The sequence below is a fragment of the Chrysoperla carnea genome, chromosome 1 (assembly GCF_905475395.1).
Source record: "Chrysoperla carnea chromosome 1, inChrCarn1.1, whole genome shotgun sequence".
NCBI classification, from domain to species: Eukaryota; Metazoa; Arthropoda; class Insecta; order Neuroptera; family Chrysopidae; genus Chrysoperla; species Chrysoperla carnea.
This window is the reverse complement of record NC_058337.1, coordinates 26537445-26565421: the sequence shown is the minus strand read 5'-3', so window position 1 is coordinate 26565421 and position 27977 is coordinate 26537445. Positions and strand designations below refer to the sequence as shown.

General features: G+C 28.3%; 1 protein-coding gene across 1 annotated transcript in view; it reads right to left on the bottom strand.

The window, feature by feature from the left end:
• Positions 1-27977, bottom strand: part of LOC123305636 (GATA zinc finger domain-containing protein 14-like) — a 155682-nt gene that overhangs the window by 103501 nt on the left and 24204 nt on the right. Inside the window, exon 2 of the mRNA XM_044887411.1 lies at positions 15802-16544. Coding sequence (XP_044743346.1) covers positions 15802-16544 — 743 coding nt within the window. The remainder of the gene's footprint in view (positions 1-15801; positions 16545-27977) is intronic.

Sequence of the window (27977 nt, the reverse complement as noted above, 5' to 3'; positions counted from 1 at the left end):
ATTTACAATAATTAAATGAATTGAAAATGAACAATGGATACAATTCGTGAGTATTTTCGGTACCAAAATTTTCACTAATAATAATTAGCGCACACGTCATAAAGAATTCCTCATACATGAGTTATATCATTGTGGTATCGGACAATAAAACGTGTTCCAGCGGTATATTAGATCTCTTTTTCAATCAGTCAGTGATTTCCAAATTAATAAGTTTAATTTTTGGTTTAGAAAAGGCAAAGAAATTCCTAAAAAAACACATTACTCAAGTGTATAGGTATTGTATACATGTATACATGTATATAGGGTCTTCCAATAAGAGTGACACTTTTTAAAATTTGAAGAAAAAAAAAATAAACGTATCGAAGTTAATTTGTTTTTATTTTGAACGATAGTTATTGAAGTTTTGTTGTAAACAAATTGTTTTTAAAATGTTATTCAGGAATCCTCTAACAGGAATTTTTTTGTAATTTCTGTAATGCAAAAATTAAACTAATTTGGCTATTTTCTTTGAACTTTGAACTAATTTGGCTATTTCCTTTGACATTTTCTTTAAGATTATGATTAACTTTACTTGAACGTATGATTCAAGTCATGGAATTGGTGAAAAAGAAAAATTTCGATATTTGAACAATATTTTGTACACATCATAAATTCTACGTCTAAGCTACAAAATCAAGCCCAATCAATTTTTTTTTTTTTTTAAATCTAAATTTTAAATAGTATCACTCTTATTGAAAAACCATATATTTATGTATTATTATTTTGCTTGCCGCTTATAAAATTTTTAGCACGTACAAGTTTCCAATATATGTATGAGTAAATTAAATTAGTATGCGACACTATAATTGTGATATTTCCGTTGCGAAGCGTGCCACAAACTGTAAAGTATGCTGTTCTATGCATACACATATACTTTTACATACCCTAACATATTGTTATTAATGCGTTTATGTACGCGAGGATATGATATTGAAGACTTTTCATTTAAAAAAATGGGCCCAATAGGTGCAAGAAAGGGAACCTTGTAAAATTTGCCATCGTGTCATACTGATTATGGATGGCATTTTCAAGTAACTTTAGACAGTGACAGAGCAATGGAGCCACATTTTCTAACTTCTGCCTCGAAGGGAATTGAATCTGAACTTAAGGAGAGGGGTTTGTTTCTTCAAAATAGTCACGATGTTGCGATAGTGCAAGTGACAAAAGGCATTGAAATATGGGCATGATCTTCTAAGGGACCATGCAAATTTTCCAAGTTAAATTGATCGTTTCATAAATTTAATGTTTCCCAAAAATGATACCAAATAGTTTATAAATAAGGTATTTTTGCTTGCTACTTTTAAGCAATAACAACTTTGGTATTAGGTCAAGCAGCAACAATAATTGTATATGTTAAGACCGCATCTATATCACAAAATAGAGTAATTTTCCAAAATCGTTTTTATTTTTTGAGTGGCTGAATATTCGACTTCGGTGTTGCACACAAAATAAATGATTTCTTGACTTAAAAATTTGCTTTAACCAATAATATTTTTTCTTGAAATAAGATTTTAAAAGGAAAAAAAAAGAAACAAGAAATTTAGTTCTTGCCTCAAGCAAATTAGCATTTTCCTTTTAATATTCATGAGCCAATTCATAATGCTCGGCGTATACGTAAAACACATGCCTATACATTATCAAAGTGAAATATTCGATTAACACGTTCGGCTCCACAATGGTCCCATGGGACCAACACTGATGCTGCCTCAGCAGGACATGTTGACCCTATGGGACCAACTTATATTTTGCCTTACCAGGCTATGTTGGTCCTATATGCCCAACATATTTTCTAATAACTACTAAGCCATTGGTGAATATTTAAGTATGAGTGACTGGAGAAATGAACCAACCTGGTTTAGAAACTTTTTGCTGACATACAATTTCTTAGATTTTGTCGTAGTAAGCGGAGACATCCCCGATGGGGCCAACATTTTTTTTATATGGTGGTCTACGAGACCACAATGTGAAATATATGTCTGGCGTGGTGAGGCAAAAGTTTTAAAATATATCTGACAGCAAACGTGTTAATCGAGAAGATATATTTTTATTTTGTCTTCTAAAAGCAAGTGTGTTAAATTTCAAAGCTTGCACTACTTAGAATTGGCAAGCACGAATTGAAACCGTATACATTTTGGAGCCATACCTATATCGAAAACGGTTCAATTAGTTAACAGAGTTACGTATAAAAATTTTTAGGTCGACCAAGCAAAACATGCTTTTACTGTATTGCTGTTTTAATTTTTCAAATATGAGACTTAGGGAAATCTGATTAGGTAAAACAATATGTGATTTTGCATTTGATTCTTTTTGAAATAATGTAATTACGAATTTCTACGTCGATTAGAAACAAATTTACATGAGGATTGAGTGTTTTTATACATGAGGATTGAGTGTTTTATTAAAATGTATAATAAGTACAAAACTAGCATACATTTTAAAGAAGACTTTTTTATGATTATCACTAATTCTCTGCAATTGATTTTGTGGCTATTTTAATTCAATGAATCCGTTAAGCGTAGCTACTCAACCATAATTACAACTGCGCACACACACTTAATAAAAAAAATACAATATTATTTGTAGGTACACATATTTTAATGGATGTAACCGCAAATATTTTAGTGTGTCATATTTAGTGATGACTTATAACTCTGTCCAAACAATTTTAATATTTTTTATGGCATATTTTTATATGATTTACTAAACATATCCGCTTTATGTATAAAGTTCAATACTTTGTAAAGGTATCTTAAAATCAAGGCTTGTATGTAAGCTTCGCAAAATATCGTACGATAACTGCTAACGCATTCAACAGTTAAATTATACCCAAAATGATTCGAAATAGTTTTAATTTATTAGAATAATTTCTGGTGCCGTGCTAGCAACGGCAAAACGGTCCCTTAAAATCAAAAATTTTCACAGCTTTTTTCGGAAATGCGCACATGTAGACCCAATTATATTAACTACGTTCAGCAGACGTACATCATTGCTACCTAATTTCAATACAGAATAAATATCCAAAATCCAGCTGGTTTAAAATCAACTTTCTCGTGACTTTCCCGTCATCTTTTACAGTATTTCATCCGCATTAAAAAATGTCAGATGATAAGATATGGATGGAAATAAAATTCGAATGTTTTGGAAATAATAAACTCTGAACGATTTAAAATTTTATCTAATTTTACTAAAGCCAATACCAAAATAAAACCGGGGTGGAAATAAAATTTGAAGTTATATTATGTTTCGTAGGAGGTATATATATTTTTCGCTTTTCGTGTTACTCAACGGCTTCCTTTCTTATGATATAATGCAACAAAATAAGCTATCGAAAGAATCGAAATTCTAAAATTAACTTTGTTTTACTCGTGCCCTTTTTCTGGTCTTTTTTCTCAGTTAATTGCTCATTGCCGGTGCCAAATAAACACGTCAGACTCAAATTTCTTTTTTCGTGCTATAAGTAAATTTTGGCAACCCAAAAGAGAATTTTAGCTTTTTGTCTATTGTATAACCTACCAGCGCCGCCGCCATTTGAACCTATTAGATATAATATGAAAAATCGAAAAATTAACACACTGTTGTCATATTATATGGCAAGTAGTGCTTATCAAAACGTTTAACATGGATCGTAAAATTAATTTCAAAATTATATTTCATTAATAAAATTGATTAGTATAAATTTAGAAAATTATTTTGGATCATATATCAAAGCTTATGATTTATAGTTTAAAACTTTGGACTTTTAATTATTAAAGAATAAATTATTAAGTATATACAGCATATGTGCAGCGGTGGCATAATTTTAGCCCGGAGAGAGATTAATAAAATTTATCATTGAATTTAATTTAATTTTCACGTGCATGTAAATTCACAAATTTAAAGCACATTATTTCAGTTTATTTAAATTATACATTTTATTTTATTTTTTGTATAGATGATGTGATCTAGTACTTCATACACGTGACTGTTCATTTCATGCTTCATTAATTAGATTCGGATTACTTACAGAATTATGGAGAGATCTTATGAAATAGATTGAAATTGATTTCATTTCATATAAGTAGTTTCTTTATTTAGTAATAAATTAAATGTGTCTATAAGCCACCAAACTGTTTTGCGGGGGGCTATGTAAATCTTATTTATTTTTCTTAGTTTTATGGTTAATTGGGCAGTATCTATACATTAATTATTTAAATTTAGATAGCATCTTACGTCACTATATAGTAGAGGATATTTGGGGAGTAACTCGAGCACGTCAGATTAACATTTGGGAGGTTCCAAGGTCCGAAGCGTGTTGTTTGCCTGCGATGTAAATGATTGAAAGCCGATTTCTTGCTCCTGCATAATGGTTCTCTACAAGAAACTGAAACCACCATGCCAATATTATTTGCTCACATAGGCATGAAAGCAATGACTTCTATTTTATTAACCCCCGAACTAAAAACTTTTTTTTGTGACATTTGAAAGGTAATTTAACGGAGAGTGTTCTTTGCTATGATGATCTTCAAAATCGATTTAGTTTGGAAAAGGCATGTCATGTAATTTTAACATAGGTATAAATAATTACTATGGAAAGGAATGGTCAAATAAACCTGGCTTAATTCATTTGGAAAAGTTAAATGTTAAAATAATTAGGTAATTCAAAAAAATAATTAAAAAGAACAAAGTCAACTCAAATATTTCAATTTCAATTAAAATATTTCCAAAAATTTGTCCCCAAAAAATGAAAGCTCTCTGAGTATCCTTATCATCTCATCTGATATCCGTGACCATCACTTTGATATTGATTTATGAAAGAGTGTTATAATTAAAGTGTTTATTTGTACGTCTGTGTGTTTCTTAGTGGAGTCGTAGCCCCTAAACGGTCGAACCGACTTGATTGAGAATATTGTATAGCTTACTTTCCAAAAATCGATTTACAAGGAATAAATCGCATTTGTCGGGATTTTTTTAAATTTTGTAAATTTCTCTTGTTTAGTGGCGGCGTTTCTAGCCTACATCGATGGTCAATCAAAAATAAGGGTAATTATAGAGCTTATGCAAGCAAGTATATAAATTTCAGCTTTAAAAATATGTCAAATTAAGAGCAAGAAATACTAAATTTTGGAAATAGGCTAACATTTTTGTACTAGTTTACTATTTTGGTATAATTGTAATAAATCCTGCAAATAGACAGAAAGAACAACCTCTTCCAGAATGAGTTTTTTGTAGGATGAAACGTCTTATAAGTATAGATGCAAAATATATAACGACATTTGGAAATTTTTTTTTCAAATTATAAGAAATCGTACGTACATTTCTTACGATTCGTCTACTTTATTTACGAAAGTATTTTCTGAGAGAGAGGTGAATTTGCAAACCAAAATAACTTTTTGGGATATTTTTTTAAGAATTCTTAGTTAACGCCTTCTTCGTATAAGTAGGTAAGTATTTAAAATATTATTTTATGCTTTGTTTTATTCTAAGCGAATTCAACTAAAAACATCATTATCATCAACCTGATGACAGTATTATTATACATACAGTAGCGTATAATTTACAATCTTCAACAAGTTCCACCCGGCACGAAAGAATCTTATTATATTATAATTTAATACAACCGGAAATCGTAAATAAATCTAAATTTCTAAAAATGAAAAAGAGAAAAATCACATCTATTCATAACATAATAGAATAATAATATATATTATACTAATTAATACGAATAAAAATTAATTTTAATTAATTAATTAATTAAAACTAAAACATTCCCCGCATCTGGGTAAATAAATGCGTACGTAAAACAAATATAGAGTAAAGTTTAGTGCCTTGATGATAGTTTCAGTTTCAAACGCAATTACTTGACTGTTGATGTTCTTATAACACGCAAATATTTCTTGAGTCAACGATCTCAATGCTTCAAGTCAAGAAAATAAGAATTTGACTATTTAAAAATTTTATTGAACCAAGATAATATTTACTTGCTACCATGTTCAGAATATATTTTCTTACAACTAGTACTTTTTCTCGTGTAGGCAACTACCTGTGTGAAGCAACTCAGAGAATCATTGTTCGTGTGCTTCTGTTTGCCTGTGAGCTAAAAGTTTGTAATGCACAAAGTAAAAAATTTTGATTTTTGAGGTATGTACAAATTAACCATTATTTTTGTCATTAAGCCACATCCTACCTAAATACGTATTGCTACATTTGAGTTTTTAGCATATTGTAAGCATTGATGAGGTAAAGTTTGAAAAGACGCATTTTAATGTATCTTAGATCAAACAATGTACTGTACCATTGATCAATTATAATAGATACACAACAAATTCAGATAATAATTTTCACTATTGTCATAATAGGGTTAAAAAACAACTGAAGCTGTCAAAGATGAAGTTTGCGTATAAAAGAAACTTTATCAATTCGAAAGTTGAAGTATGCTTGGCACCGTTAAGCTTTAAGTAACTGCGTTTAGTACTGCGCATTTTAACGTTGTAATTGATTGCCATACAGTTTTGCCGTTGTTAACACAACGCTTGCGTATTGATCTAATAAAAACGTTTTTCATTTAGTGTGGCTGTAATTTTTGTATGATAAATTATAAATCAAGGTACAACAGATCTCCACATACGTAAAACAAATAATGTAAAAAAAAAACCATACAAATAATAAATTAAAAATTTTTAAAAGTTAAAAACTAGTTTTGTAATTAACAATTTTAATTTAATTAATAAAAACATTTTTATTATATATTTTTCCGTAATGTTATAAATAATTAAATTTCTTCTACATAGTAAAGTAGTAGTAGGTATATAATTTATATTAAAATTGTAAAATATATAAAGAGTAAGTATATATTATATAGGTATATATAAAATTATATGTTTTTACATTATATATATATATTTATTTATTCCATTTCAAGGTATGTATATTATATACTTGGTTCTTATTGGTGAAGAAAACAGCCTCCACATGCAATGATTGGTTGGAAAAAATCAAAAAGACAACATTTTTAGATAGTTGATTTTAACACAAGACCATCTATACCATTTACCTGGTATGAGTGTACCTACAGACGGTGTATACAGTGTTTGTTTGTATTCATACCTACACACTTTATTCCAACTCTTGTTCTTGTTGCTGTTTTGTTCGGTTTGAACAAATACAACTGATCTTGTAGTTCGAGTTAACATGGCACAATATCTATTGAATATCGTTAATTAAATTCAATTTATCAAAATTGATACTATTTTATCAATGACTATATTTCATGCCACTCAAGTTGTTAAGTAAAACATACAAATTTAAAAAATGAGCCATGAAATTCCCAAGATTTTTATTTCACATGCCCACGAAACATCTGATTTTATGATGTTTTTTCCAGTCAACACATTAACGTTCACGAAGATATCATGCAATTGATATCAATCTAGCCAATTCAATATGCTGTGTTTATGCTTAAGCTTTATAGACTCGATCGAGTCTAGGGTCTCACAATGTTTTGAGATCCCAAGCTCACATTTTGATATCATTTTAACTTTTATAGAATTGACTATCAATCACATTTATATTTGATTTTCATACCATGGAAATTATTATTTCTCATTTGTGTATATTTGTTAAAAGTAATTCGAGTTGTGTCTTAAATAAGTGACATTACTCTCTACTTAAAAAAAAAATTCCCTTGAATGGACCTCGCAACTTTAAAAGACTGTAAAAGAGGATATGGAAAATTTTCATTTGGATTTTCATATCCAATAACACAATAGACTACAAGCCCATGCTAAAATTTTTTGGGTGAATTGACTCACCAGGAATCATGTTGGAAAAGATCCTTTATGTAAGAGTAAGTTTAAGGATGTTCCAGCATGGTATTTGCAGTTTCTATGTTAAAGCAATGGTACAATTTTTTTTTCGACAGAATTTAACGAAAAATTAAATTTAAGAATTTAATAATGCTTACTATTAATTCCCAAAGTTTCAGAAATTTTGACCGTTTAAAATGGGAAATAATTATGAGAACGTCCCAATTTCGATCAATTTACGTCAAAATTAATATCTCGAAAGTGAAAATTAATTTCTAAATTTTTTTTTTAGAATTGTATTGTATAAACATTTTTTTCTACTTTTTCTTCAATATATAATAATATCATAAAAAATAGTTGGAGAGACCGGACATTTTACATGCTTTAAATGGGACATGAACCTCAAAATCGCGAACTTTGTCTTTAAATATCTCGCGATCTAAACGGTCAAAAATTATGAAATTTTAGGAATTCATAAATAAAGCTATTATAAACCCGAGAAAAAAAATTCGGCCAAATCTGTCGAAAAGTGATTTCATGCTGGTACTACCTTAAGTACCATGGCGTCAGTTTTTCGCGGTACACGTATGTGACATCCCTTTTTTGTCTCACCCCTGCACCAGCAAATATGTACGGCGTTGCTGGATACTAACTCTACAGAAGTATTCGAAGCGATGCCGTACAGAAATAAATCCCGTAAATTCGAGGCCGAAGTTTAAAAAAATTTTTTGATCTCCCGTCAATTTCCAATTTAAGTAGTGTATTATATCGGTAATACAGTTTATAAAAATTATCAAAGAACCATACAATATTTTCTAGACAATTATACCAAAAGGATCAGTAAGTACTGAATTTATTACAATTGTTTCCGCCGGTTTTATCTGTACTACTGTCATTTACTACGGCTACATCAGTGAATCTTGTTTTCGCAGTCTTTACTGTTTATTTATTAGTAGTTGTGTCTCACTTCAATGAACAAGCAAGAGAGTGATGTAAATACATTTTAGTTATCATCTTTTCTTCTTTCTATAAGTATTTTGTTCGTTGTTGCATTTTGTGTGCATTAAAAGAATATAAAAGTGGAAAGGATGATGATACACTGCTTATTATATACGCAGGGTTGTCACAAATTTCAAATAAAATCTATGAAAAATTATATTAAAAAATTTGACGAAGAGTGGATCTTTTTTTCAACGGGTTTTGATAATGATTTTAATGTATTTAGCATTAGAAGAAATTAATTAACAATATTGGCAACAAATTACAAAAACAATTAATGGATATCTGTTACGATTATGGGTATTTTATGGAAAAATTCTTTACAAATAAAAAAATATAGCACTGCGGAAACCGCATTGAAATGTATAGAAGCCAGACTGTACACCCCGTATAATTATGCTTGTTGAATCATAACAATGAACGAAATGTTATACAAACAAACAATATCATTTTTTAGTGTATTTAGCCATGCGACACCCTGTGCCTTAAAATAGAGCTACAATAAAAGGCATAAACTATTTAGAAACCATAGTAATTTACAATAGGGCTGTTAAGATGTATGAATTCAGTTTCACGGTCCACTCTATTAATGATCTGTTATTCAATCAAATTATAGATCACTTTTTAAATAATTAAGAATGTTTATTATATTTTAGAAATTTCGTGTCTTACTCTTCCGATCGCTTCCACCACCATTCTTAAAATTAATTAAAAAATAACAAGGAAACATTATATTTTTCATGGAAATTTATTTCAAAAATTTAAAATAAATTTATCTAAAATTTATATTATCAATTTAAATAATTTACACATTAAAAATTTAGAGAATCAAGATTGAAGCTATGGCCAATTGAAATCTTTTATCACGAATTACTTGTTTTGGAAGGTTACAAAAATGGAAAATATTATTTTCAACCGTTAACAAAATTAGGAATTATTATAAGAACGTCTGTGTCTACGTAATTTTTTTAATTTTTTTTCTATTTAATTAATGTATTCATTTAAATCTAGTTTTTCGGGATGGTTTTAATACTTTTAATCCATATTTCGAGAAACGTTTCTTAATGCTATAAATTTTTTCTGGAATAAAGATTATTTTTGGACTTTTCCTTTACTGAAAAAGTTGACTTGAATCCAGGAAAAGTTATTGGTCCAAGAAATGTTTTCTTGAATCAAGAAAAATTTTCGTATTTCTTTATAAATGCCTTTTTGAACCAAGAAAACTTTTTTGAAAATTATTTGCTCCTTATTAAAACTTTTTTCGATTTTACTTCATACGAATAGTCATTTAAAACAAGACTATTCGTATGAAGTAAAATCGAAATAAGTTTTAATAAGGAGCAAATAATTTTCAATAAAGTTTTCTTGCTTCAAAAAGGCATTTATAAAGAAATACGAAAATTTTCCTTGATTCAAGAAAACACTTCTTAACACGGACTAAGAAAATACTTATGTCATTACTAAGCATGCGTGAGACATAATCAAGCATGCGTATTAGAACAATCAGCAATATTTTAAACCATGAATAAAAACATTGAATTTATACATTTGAATACCCTGCCTTTCACCTTGTTTAACAAGTTATACCCATAAAATATTTTATACAAATATCGCGCGCATCTCACTCGAATAAATATTTTTAAAGTAAAATATACAAAATAAAAATAATAAAATCTTTAAAAGAGTATTATTAAAGAAAGTTAGTGAAATATTAATTGAAAATATATAAAACAAAGATAGAATTCATTAAAATTACCTATTAATAATTTAACAGACGGAGAACATTTGATTGTAGATGTTTAAAGAATAAAAAGAGATGTAAAATGAATATATATAAAATATCTACAGGTATATAAAATTTTTACATGACTTAAGTAATAATACATATATTTTATAATATTACTGAAAAAGTGGGCTGGCTTTTGATTATTTAAAATAAAACTAACTGAACTGGTAATTTTACTTTATATATACAAAAATTTATATTTATAGGTATAATTTTATGTGTATACATGGATCTATTATTTATTATTGTATGCATTGCAAATGTGATTTCATTCCCGACCAAGAACAATGTGGTATCTAAATCCGAGATCTAATATCAAACGAATACAAATAAAGACTGTCAAAATTAATTCATCATAATAATTCCAACAAGAATATCACAAAATTATTCTAACAAAAATATCACAAAATAATATTTTCTTAAGATATTTTTTTTTTCGATTTGTTTTTCTCGTTTATCACGCCTTTTTCGGAGTGTTGATACGATTAAAAAACTGTAGAATCTTAAACAGATAAATAGAGCTAAAATCTATTTCATACAATAACAACAAAAATTTAAAAAAAAAAATTGTGGCGTTAGGACCCCCGCCTGGAACGAGCTTTTTTTTATGTGTTTACTACATGGTACTTTGACTTGCATAGAGACTTATATGACATTTCTATTCGATTTGTTTATAATTTTATAGCCATCCACTAGAATTTACGCAAAAATATCAAAATCATTGTCTTCGGACGATTTCGAAAGTTTCTCTACGATATCCGGCTGAAGTTCTCCACAGAGAAACTTGGCACCCCACAATCAAAATTTTCATCCAAACCATTTCAAAATCCTATTTCCAACCTTCCCGCAAAAACCCTTTCCCGGAAATCAATAAACTGGGCCAATTTCACCCACGTACATTGCTTTTCAGGAAACGATATCGCATGCCACATGATTTTAAGATCTAGTTTTAGGGACGGCTTATCAGTCCAATTTAGGTTAATTTTAGATATTAATGGTTTTTTATATTAGATTTATCTATTTAAGAAACGATGTTAAATGTTTATATATTTCTATATATTTAATTAATAAGGTGATGTATCTTAGGTGAAGCTTAGGCTAGGCACTATAGATTCTAGGACGTATTTGTAATTCAACATTGTAAACTGATATTAATAAATAATTTTCAACTTCAACTATAGAATTTACTCGCAAGCACACACACATGGTATATCTCACATTCTTACGTGACGATTTTTATCAATACGCTCACCTCCGCAAGCCAAATTAAGGAAGTTCGTTCCCAAAGTTTGTAATTTTGTCCTACTTATTGGATTTTCAGAATCGAGGAAACTTACAAGGTAAAATTGAATTCGAAATTACTTGACATACAAAGATAAAAGCGTATAGGGCAAGTGAAGTAATTGTCCGATTAACCTCACTAACACGGGTCGCTCAACTAAAGTAAACTTTTGGCATGATGCCTTATCTAGTACATTTTTGCTTTAATTTTTTATGCCTACGCCATAACCATAGATTTGATTAATGATGTGAAACATTATCCTTAACTTGTTTGGATATTTAAAACGATACTTTAAAATTACCAATATCTCTAAAAGGAAGTATTAAAGAGATTTAAAAAAATTCGAAAAAAACTTGAATATGAATAAAATTATACCCAAAAAATTGATAACTCATGGTATAATGATTTCATATTAAGATGAGTTTTTTTTGTGTTCATGATAGAAAGGTATTGATTTCAATCCGAAAATCCAAAGAAAAGGTTTATGGTAATTTACTATAGTGGATTTTTACAATGTTCCAATCCCAAAAAATTTAAATTTAAAATGATTTGTCGGTTTATGTAAGTAAAATGGTAATATTTATCATAAACAGAGGTGTAGAAAATAAATTTTTTTAAAACTACGTTGTATGAAACAAGTAAAATAGTGAAAAATTTGTTCTGGGCTTATGTGAGATTCCTTTTACACAAATAAGAAAAAAGTTTCTATAAATACAAAAATACCGTTTTCTATAAGATAAACAATGTTAAAGTTGATTTAGCTTTTACTTATTTCTGTGAGGAAAATTTCACACCAAACAAATTATTTACTAATTTTTCCAAGCTTATCGTCCAATAGAAATGATTATTTGTTACTTGCTTTGTCATGTATATCAGAACTTTTGTAGTATAAATATTAGTAATATAGCAAAATTCAACCAAGCACGAATCAAGCAGGCAATGTCTCGTTTTTACAGTTCAGACCTTTAATATAACGATTTACTAAATAGTACAGTGAATAAAAATAGTAACGATAGTGAAAAAGTTGAGGAACAGCACCGATTTTTAAGAAACTTTTTCCGAAAAAGTTGGGAAACAGCACCAATTTAAATGAAACGTGTTTATAGGACCCCAAAGTCGCTGAATACGAATCGGATATTAGATTACACGGATTTTGTCACGTACCTATTCCGAAAATTGTGCCTTTTTTGACTGGAAAATTTTACTTTTTGACAAACTTAGTTTTTATCGTCCAAACTGTGCTCTAGGAGGTATTTATGGTCGCTGATTACGAATACGATGATCAAATAACACAGATTCGGTCAAGTCTTCCGAAAATCTTGCCATTTTTGGTCAAGAATTTCACTTTTTGGTACAAAAAAACATACATGGAATACTTTTTTAGCACAAAAAATATTGAATATTGGCATTGGAAATACTAAATTTTATATTTACACATTTATACCAAGGTATAACTAGTTTGTAGAGACTCTGCCTAGAAAACATTATTTAAATTTTAGTTACTGGCAAAACTGGCACGATTTCAAAATCCGATTATGATTTGTGGCAGAATCCGTGTACTCTGACATAGGATTCGTATTAATAAACTACTCCTTCTACTATCTACTACATATGCCCTCCGCTGAGGCTCTGGTCTCCTCTACGATTAAGTTTAGTTGGCTGAATGATCCTTGGAGGTTAACTGTACTAAAATTAAAAAGTTAGTAGTCCGCTTCACAAAAGCTATGTACACCACGACTAGTTTAATATGTGTGCGTTGAATGATTCCTATTCTCAAAATATGATAGAGAAATTTGATTGACAGGATTTAAGGCGTGTAGTTAGTTGTATTAATTTTTTTTAAAGATTTTGTATGTTTTTATTTTTTTGAGTTGATGTGTGTGTGTGTGAGTGTGTGTAAGATCCAAATCCTTTACACCTACTCGTAAAAATTTAAATATTTTGAAGACTTCAAAGATATTTTGTGGAACATGACATGATCGGGGTCGTCGCATATTGTCACTGTCAAATTATAAAATAAATTGATATTGAAAAAAAGTGGGTATTTATTTTTTTTGTTAATAACTGTTGATTTTAATCCGTTAAAATTGTTTTAATTTTCATATGTGTAAATTTTCTTGTTTGAAAAATTCAATTGTATTTAAAATCTATAAATTTTTTAGAGAAAAATTTAGGAGTGATTCAAAAATTTATTTTCATTTTTTATAGCCATGGTGCTCATCTTAAAAGATATTAACCCATGTGTATAAAACAAAGCGTCAAAAAATATTTGGATTTGTATAAGAAAGTTATTGAAATAAATTCCACGACACTCGAAATAAAAATTGTTTATTTAGAAATTCTATTTAAAATATATAATTAAAAGTCATACAACAGACATACATTTCGTTAAATAAAGATATTTCGATTGCAACGCATGTAATGTGTTACATGAATCAATTTAGCTACCGACGATGGTTGTATGCTTTTTAATTATATTTTTTAAAGTAGAATGTCTTAATATACAATTTTATTTCGAGTATCGTGGTATTTATTTCAATAACTATTTGGGTTTGTAGGATTGTAATCTGATATGTTTAAAAGATAATTTAGGTAAAGTTGTGGTAGCTGGCGCGGTAGTAAGGCTTATTCAAGTCCACTCACTCCTGTAATAGATTGAGTGTTTTGACGTCGACAAATCACTTTTATGAATGGTCGCCACAGAATGGATGACGCAAGTTAGCCAAACTTTGCCTTAAAGTCTGTTTCACACCTTTTGAATCCAAACGTTTGGCACGATTGGTTCATAATCAGTGATCTCTGATCTGTGACAATTGCAAGAAATTGATTCAAGAAGCTCTACGGAAAAAAAATAATAACTTCAAAGTGCTTTAGATTGAGACTCTCTGCACTTCATATACTTTACCTTTTCTTCAGATAGTTAAATTAAAATATCCAAGCATGGAGTCTCTTTCCACTGGGAATTGGAATTTCTTAAGAATATCGTTATGAATTTCCTCAAATGGCATAATTAATCATTGCTTATTTTCATGGTCAGTCTGACCGATATAAAACCCCTACAACAACGATCATTAATAGATGGGTGGTTTCATGTACCTTGCTTTAATGAGAATGTTTTAACAGGCATCCTTGTCAGCGAGCATTGTATTCTGTACCCTCGCATCTTCGCCAATTTTGCATATTAAGTGAAATTAACAAAAAAAGCTAGTGTTATTACTAGATGTCATCACGATTTTGGTTATTATGTTTTTGCGATTCAAATATACTGAATATAGTAAATATAATAAATTCTTCTCGGAATAATGCTTCATACGGCAACATCGAGAGTCGTGTGGTTTCATGTGTACAAATATCTTACCGAAATCGTTAGTGTATTGTCATGTCAACGTCACTAAAAATGACCTCTGCATCCGGTCGTTTCAAGTGTGACATAAATTGTAATCAACAATTTGAAGAGATTGTCTTCCATTCAATTAATTAAATCCAAATAAATTTTTATAATAAAAAATAAATATTTGTTGACTGCAGATAACAAATTAATTAGAAAAATTCTCAAGATATGAAAAAAAAATTGATTAAGTCAATGAAAACAAGACTTTTTTTCATTGATAAGCGAAAAATTTTATGAAAATGCACTCGATTTTTAAATCCAACAATATTAAAAAATTCTATGATCGTGAAGAAAAAAAAGGTAAATGATTAAAAAATCACACTAAAAATTATACGTTAAATCACAAAAGCCAAGGTAAAACTACAACCACCTCGGTAAAAAATTGCTGAATCATTGAATGAAAAAATTTAAATATTTAAAAAAGAAATTTCATGTTATGGATTTAATAATAAATTTAAACAAAAAACTTTTGGGCGTTCATAAAAATAAAATAATCTTTCAAACGTGTCCTGTTCTCACTCACCTAACATTTTTGACAAATCCGCATTATGTAAATCAGGATTTTCATCGGCTAATTTTTTTCGTTCAACTTTTGCCCATACCATAAACGCGTTCATTGGTCGTCTGATACGCGCTTCTTTTATACTTTTTGCACTACCATTTTGTTGTGGTCCACCACCTACTCCATTTTGTGGACCATTTAATTTTGGTCCAAATGTATGACGTACCGTTGGATTAACAACACTTGGATTATTTGCACTAAATAACATTGAATTTTGATTGTTTGTATGATCATAGTTCGTACCGGATGTGGGACCACCACGAATCGGACCAAAATGTGATGAATGTTGATGCAAATGATGTGAATGATATTCATTTGGTGCAGCACTACCGTAGGCCGCAGCGCGATAACTATCGTAGATATCATGGTTTGGTATCATCTCACTCCAAAACTGTGATTTATGAGATTGTGGATTCGCGGATGTATTCTGTTGAAGCATTTGTGTGACAGGTGGAGGACCTAATATTAATTCACACTGTGTGTTCGTTTCATAATTAGTTTGTTGGTCATATTGTCGCGTATCGTGTATATTTGTAGGTGCACCAGGATAATGTGAATATACTGGACTTTGTGCGCCAGGACTATGACCACTTGCACTTACATCACGTGGGGATGGTGTCGATTCTAGACAGTTGGTATTATTGTTCGCATATGGTGAACCACGATGGTTGTTATTTGCTAACTGGCTTGGATCTTCTAACATTCTGAAATTTAAAAATAAAACACAAATATTAATTTTTTTGTTATTAAAAATAAAATAGGGGGGGGGGGGGGGAGGTGAATCCATTGTATAATTTATGAAGGCAAGTCCCTCCCGGGATTTATTTTAAAATGAGTAAAATTGTTATAATAGTCAAAATAATTTTTTTATTTCTTATTAGATTATTTAGAATTCTTTGATATTTTTTTTGGTGCTAAATTAGTTTATATTAATTTTTTATACTGCAAAAAGGGTTATATTTGTAGAAGAAGTTTAAAACAATCGAATGGGAATAAGCTTCCTTCTAACATATGAGGAAGACAAAAACAAATCTCCGAAAAACACGATAGTCAAAATACACGATTCAAATTCAATTCTCTAAAGCTAAGGTAAAACGAATAAAAGAATTTTCGCATTTGATCTATTATAGGAAGCAAAGTTCAATGTTCAAATCAAACAATACAGAATATTATTCTCAATTAAATACACATTTTATGACGTCAAACTATTAAAGGAAAAAAATTTGGAAAATCTGAAGGTCTATATTAACGAAAAATGTATAATTAGGAATTCCCAAACTAATATTGTCACCAAAAAAAAAACTATTAAATTATTATATTTTGTTCCGAAATCATTAGTAGTCCAAAATTGTTTTGCTCTTTCTGTGAATTATAAAAAAAAATCAAATGTATTTATGACAAATTTTTGCACTTTGTTAAAATGTTCACGACCTTAATTTCTTAGTAGACCTCAATACATATTCATAAAACAAGGATTCTTATAACTTAATGATTTTATTATTTAAATTTGTAATATTGCAAAAAAACATACAGGTTCTCAAAACCTACTAAAAGTAATTATGAAAGAGTGGGAAATGTAGTTGTCATTTCATGTTAAAATTATTCATCACAATTTTAAAAATTACGCACTTACATTTATTTAAAATCGTTGATATTCCTAAAATGATTCAAGCTCTTGAAAAATAAAAATTTTGTGAGATAGTCTTCGACTTAACGAGGACCTTAAGGATTTAATCCTTTTGGGTAGCCTTACTATTTTAATAATGCTATATAAAATCAACACTTCCATTAACGCAATATTTCTGCATAAAACCCATGAGTGTAACATATAAGCCCATTAATAGTTGATTTAATTTGAACATTGTTTTATCTAATTGAACATAATTTAATGGTTTATAAAAATTAATTTATTATTCATTAAATCTTAATTGAAAAATATTTAATAAATCAATTGAAATAGGTAATAATTTTTAGTTACTAGGAATTTATGATGCAATTTATTACAATAAAATGCACTGTTGATTTAGATCTGTAAATTTAATTTCAAAAAAAAGTTTTTCTCATTAAATTAAATTAATAAAACATTACGGAATTTAATTCGTATATTAATTTATATATTTAAAAATGTGATTTAAAAAAAATACTTCTGCTGAGAGAGTAGTACATTATTAAGAGTGATATAAATTTATGACTCATTACTGAAAATGTTTTTCGTTTCAACTGAAATTTATTCCGCTATCAGCAAAGGTCATAAAAACTATTATGATATTGCCAGTAAATACATTTCAAAGTGAGCACTGAGTTATTGAATAGACTTCATAGAAAGTTGCATCTCGATATCAGTATTTTCCCTAATTCTGTTCACTATATACACTAAAACAAAAGTTTTATCTAAAAGTTTTATTTAATTTAAGGAATTATCAAAAGAATATCATACCAGCTGCGAACTTGAACTATTTTTAGGCTCATTTGGCTGTGTAACACCTTCATCCACATTAAGTTCGCATTCCTCATTAGGAACTATACCAATTTTGTATATTCAAAAGGGCAGAATTAATTGTGACATTCCATGTTTTCTATTTTAAAAGCATTCTTTGGTACAGAAAATAGATTTGGACGAACAAGAATTGGAATTCACATTTATTAATATAAAACTGAAAATGTTTGATAAATGGCGTTTGGGTTGGTTAGTTCAACATGAAACGAATTTAAAAAAAAAATCGGAATTCTTATGTGCAAAGATTTCAAAGACTTTTATTTTACAGTCACTTTCGCCGTAAAATTTTTTAATATTTTGGCATACAGTTGGCATAAACAGCAAAATCTAATTTAAGAAAAATATATGATCCGAAGTAAATTCATCCATTTTTTGAGCTAAGAACCAGGTCTAAGGGTACAATATCTTTAGCTATCTACATTTATTCAATCTATAGACCCAGAATCACATCTTAACCACATTTTTATGCCCCACTTTATATATTAATAATCGTATCCTTAAATATATATAGAATGTATGAGAAATAATATAACCCGACTAGAAATTTTCACGTGCTCCCACTTGGGCCCCAGCTTGGTTGCCCAATTGGGACCCCAAATTGGGCTGTAACGCAGAAACTTATTTGGGGCCCGATTGGGCAGTCCCTATAGGTTCCCGATTGGGCAGTCCTTAAAGGTTCCCGAATGTGCAAGCTCTATGGGTTCCCAATCGAATAATCCCGGTCTGTTCCCGCTTAATTTACCTTATTGTAAATCATTTGCCCCTTGTTAATCAATACAATCATGATGTAGCCTATAGCTTCAAATTAAAAATAAACTGGAAATTATCAAGGAAATTTTTTTATTTATAAATTTATAAAAATACAATAGATCCAGTCAATAGAATGATCATTTTTTTAAACGAAGAAGACGATGGCCATCCCAATCTCGAGCACCTTGTATCACTGCTGTCATTGCCTTCAAAATTTCTTTATCGTCTAGTGGGTTTTCGGGACTGGAAGCTAGTTTTTTAATGAAGACATCTATAATAATTTAAAAAAAAAAAATTATTAATGAAAGAACTATTTTTTTTAATAATTACAATATAACTTGTGATCGAAATTTTTACCTTGTATACTTGAATAAAGATATCTATAGATATCTTCTGGTCCGCAGACGTCCAAGTTCACATTTTACATAACCTCAATCTCCAATTGACATTTTCAATTACTCACAAAATGTTCGCTACACATATGTCAAAATAATAAAATTCAATTAAACGTAAATGCACTTAAAAAATTGTATGATATAGTATGATGCTGAATTTTTATAAATTAAAATAACAAAAAAAACTATAAAAAATCACTTATTTTCGATTCATACTCGATCATTTGTTAATCACAGTGTTTTTATTATGACAAATAAAAAACTTCTCGTAGCGCCATCTGGTGAAATGTTTTAAATAAATAAAAAGCTGAAAATTCAAAAATGAACAACTGATACTTTTGATGCAAATAGAAGGGAAATAGGAATAACAGAATAATATTAAGAGAAAAAAATAGATTATGTAAAAATCGAAAAGTTTATAAATACTCAAAGTATAGAGTTAAAAGTGAAGTAAAGCGTTTTGAATTAAAACTTTTTTAGGGAAATTATTTTTTTCTAAATTTATAACTATTTACTTACTATAAAAAAAATAACTTAAACAAAAAAAATTAATTGAAAAATTATGATTGTTTTTAAGTAGGAAATTTTTTAAATCAATTAACTGTACTAAGATTAAGAACATATATATTTGTTTTATTCAAAGCAATCAAATTTTTCAAAATCCGGTAAAAATAGAGTAAAGATTATTTAATTTTTACATCGGGCTATCCCAACGTGTTCCCAACCAGGTCCCACTCAAACAATTAAACCGTTGTGTTTATCATTTAATTTAATTTGGGCTTTCCCAATAAGTTACCAAATAGGCCCCAGTTGGGAAAAACTATTTAAAATCGCCTATTTTTACATTGGGAAATCCCAAAAGGTTCCCAATTGGATCCCAATTGGGATAGACCTATTTTAATTTAATTTGGGCTTTCCCAATAAGTTCCCAAATAGGCCCCAGTTGGGAAAAACTATTATAAAATCGCCTATTTTCACATTGGGCTATCCCAAAAGGTTCCCAATCGGATCCCAATTGGGATAGACCTATTTGGCCATGCCCCAACAAATCCCAAGCGGGCCCCAATATAAGTACTGGGACAATTTCTAGTCGGGAAGTTTTAAATATAATTGTATTCATATAAAACAAAACTTTTTTTTCTCTTATTACAAAACAATAAAATTTATTTCATTTATTATCAAAAATTTTTAAATAATTTAATCAATTTTTTTTTTTTTTTTAATATTTATTTTTTATTTGTTTACTTTAATATCGTTATCAGTTAACAAATAATGTTTTTAAAATAATATAAACAATGATTTCTTTTCAATTTTCTTAAAACTAAGTACCAATATTTTTTTTGAGATATGTGTCAAATCAATTTAATATTAAAAAAATAAAACAAAATTATTGGAAAATTTTTTAAATTTGTTTATATTAAAATTGTATATAAGTATTAATATTTAAATTTGATATCGGAAATAAAGAAAAGAAATCTGTGTTAAGGGTATTCAAATTTAAGACTTTTTTTGTTTTTTGATGTTAATAATAATAATTTCGGGTTGCTTAGTAGTTTGATTATTACCAAGACAACTTCGTTCTTTACCTTTCACGAATCGCAGTTAAATTAACGTCAAGAATATCAAATATGTAATAAACTTTTCTAGTTAATTACATATGCCAGTTTACGAAAATTCAATAAAATATCGAAATTCATTACAGTCAAACCTGGATAAGCGATACTCAGCAATAACAAGTCATAGCAAATACGAATGTAGTAAATATGTAATATGATCCTCCTAAATAATATAAATAAATAAAGCTCGACTGTCGCTTATAGAGGTATAGATAAGTAGCAGTCTCACTTACGGAAGTCCATGAGGGAAAAAGACTCTCTCTTATAGAGCTTTCTGTTTCTCGCTAATAGAGGTTTTCTGAGCTTAAAATGGCGGGTCCTGGCTATTACTCTCACTTATAGAGTTTTCTCACTTATCCAGTTCTCACTTACTCAGGTTTGACTATAATTAATAAATTTCCGGTATTTCTAATGAACGACGGGTAAATTTAAAATAATTAACTGTGTGATTTTTGCTATAAAGAGATACAAAACAAGATTATTTATTGTAGTTACATACATAATGTTTTTGGCAACATATTTAATAAAATTTTGCCGAGATTGAAGGCATAATATGTTTTCTATAAGTATTTCAGGACGGGATAGTTGAGAAAACATTTAATTTTGAACTCTGTTTAATTTTGTCCACGAATTCAGATAACATTCGTATTTTCTGCATCGTTAGTTTACAGGCAGGATTTTAGAAGTCAAAAATATTAATTTATATTATGACGCAATATTTATAAATACCTAAGTACAATTTTTCGTATTTGTATTTAATTTGACCGATAATATTTTAATGAATTAGACTACATATTTAGTATTTTATCTTTCAATTAGTTAATTAGATTATTGAGCAATAATGAATTTGTTAAATTTAAAAATTAAAAATTTATAATTTATAAACATTAAAAATTTACGGCGTTAAAAATTTATTGAAATCTAAGATTTGTCGGTAAAGGTGTTGGAAAGCTTATTTCAAAGAATTTATGATCCGAAAAGACACATTAATAAATAAATAAAAATGATATTAGAATAATGGGACAGTGGCAATGATAAACAATCATTGTTGTGTCTACGTTTCGAAAATTCTACCATTCTAAAATAAATAATTTGACACATGGAAAATACGAGGTGTCTGCTGTGAAGAGTTTGCGAAACATTGAAGATGGTCTAAGACGTGGGCATGGATAAGTTTGTATCGCTTAAATATGGAAGTTTGAGTCTCCAATTTATGGCAAGCAAGTTTTTCGATTTTCATGTTTACCTTCGACTCTTTTTTTAATGGCAACACTATAGATGGAAAAAAAATAATAGCCTTGCAAACTTTTAAAAATGGAACACGAATTCAAAAAAAAAAAAAACAACTTTTCAATCATTTCAACACTTCTAAGCGCTTCCGTACCTATTGTGCTTTTTTTTAACAAATATGGTTGACGACTAAAACATCAATTTTCTTTAGTTCTAAACTTGTATTTATCAATTCTCAAAATGGCAGACAAAAAGAATAATTTGAACTCTGTTTAATTTTAGGCTCACGATGGAATACTACTACAAACCAATTTTTCAAATTGTTATTATATTCGATATTTTCCAAACAAGAAAATAAATATAAATATAAAACTATCAAAACATGATTATTTAATTACATAATTATAACATTAATCAAAACTTAAATCAGTTAAAAACACTTAATTACTTACAAATAACAAAAAAGATAGTAAATTATAGTGTTAAAATAAATATACAAACTTAATCTTTTTTCATGTAGTGTTAATTTATAATATATTTTTTCCTGAAGCATAAATTATTTAAATAAACTCGATAGTTTTATTTGATACGCGAAGAAAAAACCTGTTGAAAACAGTATCAATATCCTTCTTAACAGATTTCAAACAAACAAGGAGGTTCTCAATTCGACTGTATTTAATTTTTTTTAATGTTTGTTACCTCAGATCTTTTGAGTATGGGTGAACCGATTTTGATGATTTTTTATCTATTTGAAAGCTGGTGCTTCCCGTATGGTCCCATTTTATTTTGGCCTAGTTCTGACAACACGACATCCATGAGAAAATCATAAAAGGCTTAAATTTGCATTAAGTATGCACGACAAGAGGATGGAAAACTCAATATCCAGCCCATTGATTTCTTTGATTCTTTTTTTAGTGACAAATTAGTTTTTGTACTTCAGATTCACCAAAAATCACAAAATAAAAAAATAAAAAAACTTTTAACAAAAAGAAAACCGACTTCAAAAAAAAAAACTTTTCCAAGACAAATTTATATGCACTAAAAAGTAAAAAAATAACGATAATATAATGTAGTTTAAATTATTGTTATTTTTGGAATCAAAGAAACAACTCTGACAGAACAGTTTGCTACATTAGCTTGGCTGACACCGACTCCAAAAATAACAATAATATTAATTACAATATATTACCGTTTTTTATTTTTGCATTTTTGTACTTTTTAGTGCATATTAATTTGTTTTGGAAAAGTTTTTTTTGGAGTCGGTTTTCTTTTTGTTAAAAGTTTTTTTTATTTAATATCGGACTAAAAAACAGTTATTATTTGGACGCGGTAACCGGTCGAGATATTGTATCTCCCAAACGCAATATCTCAGCTTTGAAGCAGCTTTTTTATTTGTAAGTTGATTTCCTCGGAATAAATATAAGTAGTATCTTTGATGGAAATGGAATGCAAATATTTTATGGAAAGGGCTGATTAAACCTCATCTTTTCATCGTTTTAAAGTATCCGATAATTCAATGGAAGCGTCTTTACGGCGTTTTTTTAGCAGTGCAACGTACTTTTGTTATTGTTTTTGTTGTTAAATATTTACGATCAAGCTGAAAACTATTTTGTGTCTTATGAAAATGTAAAACATTAGGTACTTAAAAAATCATCACTATGATTATCGAAATGTTCGATAGAATTGAATTAATAAATTTAGGGAATATACAATTTTAATGTATTCCTTTTATATAAGATGTAAGTGGTAGCTTTTTAAATAAATAAAAAACCAAGATTCTTGGACTTTTGATAGTTTTCGTCCGAGCACAGGACAGAGAATTCTCAACAACAAAAATATATTTTAGGAGTTTTATATATTTAGTGCTTTTTATTCAATGTTAAGTTACTGTGCTAATATTTAAACGTATGTAAAAATTTATTGTAATTTTTATACGAATAAAAATACATTTTTGTGTTTTTAATGACTACATGGAGGAATCAAGGGCGTAGACAGAATTTAATTACTTGAAAAATTTTATAAATAATTTATTTAAATTTGCAATATTTTTTCTTTAAAATTTAAATATATAATTTCATTTAATTATACAACTAAAAACTATCGTATTGGTAATTATAATCTTTGTAGAGGTCATACCAAAAACATTTCAATTACAAATAAATTCTAAATTCATAGAGACTAAGACTTCTAGAACAAGTTCATAAAACAAATCGTATAGCGAATTTTACAAATTTCATCTTATTTTTCATTCAGCTCCTGAATACAACATCATATATGTAATATGCAAGGTATACTAAATTTAGTCCCAAGTTTGTAACGCTTAAAAATATTGATGCTATAAACATTATTTCGGTATAGGTGTTTATAAAATCACCTAATTAGTCCATTATCGGCTGTCTGTCCGCCTGTCCGTCTGTCTGTCAACACGATAACTCAAAAAAGAAAAAATATACCAAGCTGAAATTTTTACAGCGTACTCAGGACGTAAAAAGTGAGGTCGAGTTCGTAAATGAGCAACATAGGTCAATTGGGTCTTGGGTCCGTAGGACCCATCTTGTAAACCGTTAGAGATAGAACAAAAGTTTAATTGTAAAAAATATTTCTTATAAAAAATTAAATAGCTTTTGTTTGAAACATTTTTTTGTATACATCACTGTTTATCCGTGAGGGCGCAAATTAGGAGTAAATTGTATAGTATGTATTATACGGGGATATCAGTTATGTATGTATGTGTGACATGTATCATTCTATGTGAAATGTAATGATAGAGTAATCAACATTGTCAGTCAATTGTTTGTTTTCACTTCTTTTAACGTAAATTTTCTCAAAATTATGCTTTAAGGTTTTACTTACATTGGAACTTTTTGAGTTTTAAATTTACGAAATATCATCGCTCCTAGTTCATCAATTTGGTAGCTTTGATATAAAAATATTTTGTTTTTGTTTAATCATTGTCACGTGTATTATATAAAGTGTATTAACAATTAAGAGGTGTAAAATTTTTCTGATAAAAATAATACAGAGTGTAGTCGAAAATTTATTTCATACAAGAAATATAACTTAAGTTATAAATAAATTCTTTCAATTCGTTATACATATTTTAGTACTTTAACCAGTTTTATGGACATCAAAGAAACAACACTGGTATAGTCTGCTATGTAAAGAAGCTGAGAATCGAAGGCAGAAAACACTACATTTTTCATTCAATTCATAACATTTTTCTTTCGCTAACTAAATATATTTAACTACGTTTAATATGTTTTTTGTTATTATTTACATTTGTATCTATTTATTCATTATTTACATATTTTTCGACAATTAAGTTATTCGACTAGTAATTACCATTAAGTGACATAGCAGGCAGACAAGGGCATAAGATAGATAGAAATAAAAGTTGATCATTAACAATCGATCGTTGGTGATTGTCGCTTGATCCAGGATTAGTTTTTTCGTTACACTCGGTATAAATGAAACGGGTATTTAAAATAAATTTAATCTCTTATATCTTAAGTACCAACAGAATAAAATTTTTTTATATAAAATTTGAAACGATCGATTGGGTACTTAAACTTTAGCATTTAACACTTCATATAAATATGTAATTTAACCTAATTATTTTATTAAATATTTATATAAACAAAAGAGTTTAACAACATTCGATAAGTGCCTAATAAGTAAGGACTTAAATATTTATCGATAACATTAAAATTAAACGAAATTATATAATACCTTTAAATAGCGGTTTTATAATAATTTGTAGTAACTTTGGTCAAAGTTTCTTGTATTATCGTTGCAAGAGTTGAATACAATGAGGCTTGGGGAAACGCTAGAAAGTAAAAAAAGTTTCTATGAATTATTTTAGTATGTATTATTCCCTTGCGTTTATATTTAGAAATATGAATTTTGACACTAAATCCAAAGGGTTTTTGATGGTCTTCAATGACAAATTTCACTTGTTCTTTAAATAACAATCCGTTAAAAATATTTTTATGGTAGAAAAAGAATTCAGGAGCTTTGATCGTTAGGTTTATATTTTACTGGCTATGAATCACTCGCTTCGCTAGAAAGCTTCAGTTTTAAATACAAAGATTATTGTGTTATAGCCTTCACTTCATATGCCGTCACTTATCCTAATTTTGTACACATTTGGTCAATTTTATTATTTAGATGCGGAATCATAATTTTTTTGAAAACAGCCTATGTTACTGGCTGATAATAGTTTAAATAATCGGTTATGTAAGTATTTTTTGAGTGAATCTATTTATTATAATGTACCCATAAACTTTCACCCTCTTTTTCACCAGCCTTAGAGCCTAGAGTTAGTTAAATTTAAAAAAATTCTTTGATAAATAAAATATAGGTAATTTGAATTCAAGCATATTATTGTACTCCCTGGTGGAAAAAATATTTGAAGAAAGAATAAGAAATTCTGAAAAAGTCTTAGGAACTTTGAATTTCTCAACGTTTTCGGACTAGTCTAATTCAGAGTTATTCAGAGTTCTTAATACTATTTTAAAGTTTCTAAGACTTTTTCAGAGTTTCCTAAGACTTATTAACACTTATTCTTTTTTCAAATATTTTTTCGACCAGGGCTAGATTCAAATTTACTAGAAAGTACCTGATTCGAAAGTGATTCGCGTTAAGCAAAGTTCTTGAGAGGAATACAAAATTTTTCATAGAACCTATTCTTTGTAGAGAATTGTAAGTTCTTCAAATTCGATAATTATCAATTTGCAATAAAAGGTATTCTGTGAAAATAGGGTCTTAAATTTTAAAGTCCTGGGTAGCATTGCAAATGAAATTTATTCATCAATAACCGTATGTTTCTAATACTTCCAAACTAGATGATTACAATTCTTTAAATTATAACATAATTTTTCTGCAAGTTTTACAAGAAAAATCGAAAAATCGTGGTTTCTTCTAGTTCAAAAACAGTATTGATTTACGATTTGTTTCAAATATCATAATTTTACTATGAGTTTTAAAAATTCCAGAAAAAAGCTTTAGTTGTTGTTGAATATTTCTAGTATTTGAATAAAATTTTATTTAACCAAAAATAGATTTCTGTGTAAATTCTATTCAGTCCTTGGAAAAAACTAGTGTTCACAACTATTTTCTTAAGACGATAGATTATTTTTTTATCAAATAATCGCACCTAAACTTAACATTTCAAATCTAAATCTAAATATTAGTTTTTTCAAGTACATCAAACTATATAATATATAAAATCAAACACATTGCCACTGTTTATTATTTCTATATTACATAAAAAAAATTAACAATATTTTTATTTACAAACAAAAGATTTGTAAAAATAAGGTATAAATCTACGACGTTTAGACACAAAAAAAAAACCAGAAGCGCAACAAATATTTTTTTTATTTTATTGTTTTTTTTTTTTTTTTGAATTGTGTTTAAATTAATCATCGTTTGAAGCGAAAAAAGTTGTTTTCTCTATATAAAATAAAACAAATAATATAAAGTTTTTATTTAAACTAATTATCATTTAGATTTATGGAGTTTTTCAAGTGGATTGAACATGAACTTTAAAGTTGATTGATTTTAATACATATATTTAATTGGTGTAAGGCTTAACACTTTAACTGTAACTTGATTAAGCAATCAAATCAATTTGGATGTTAAAATTGT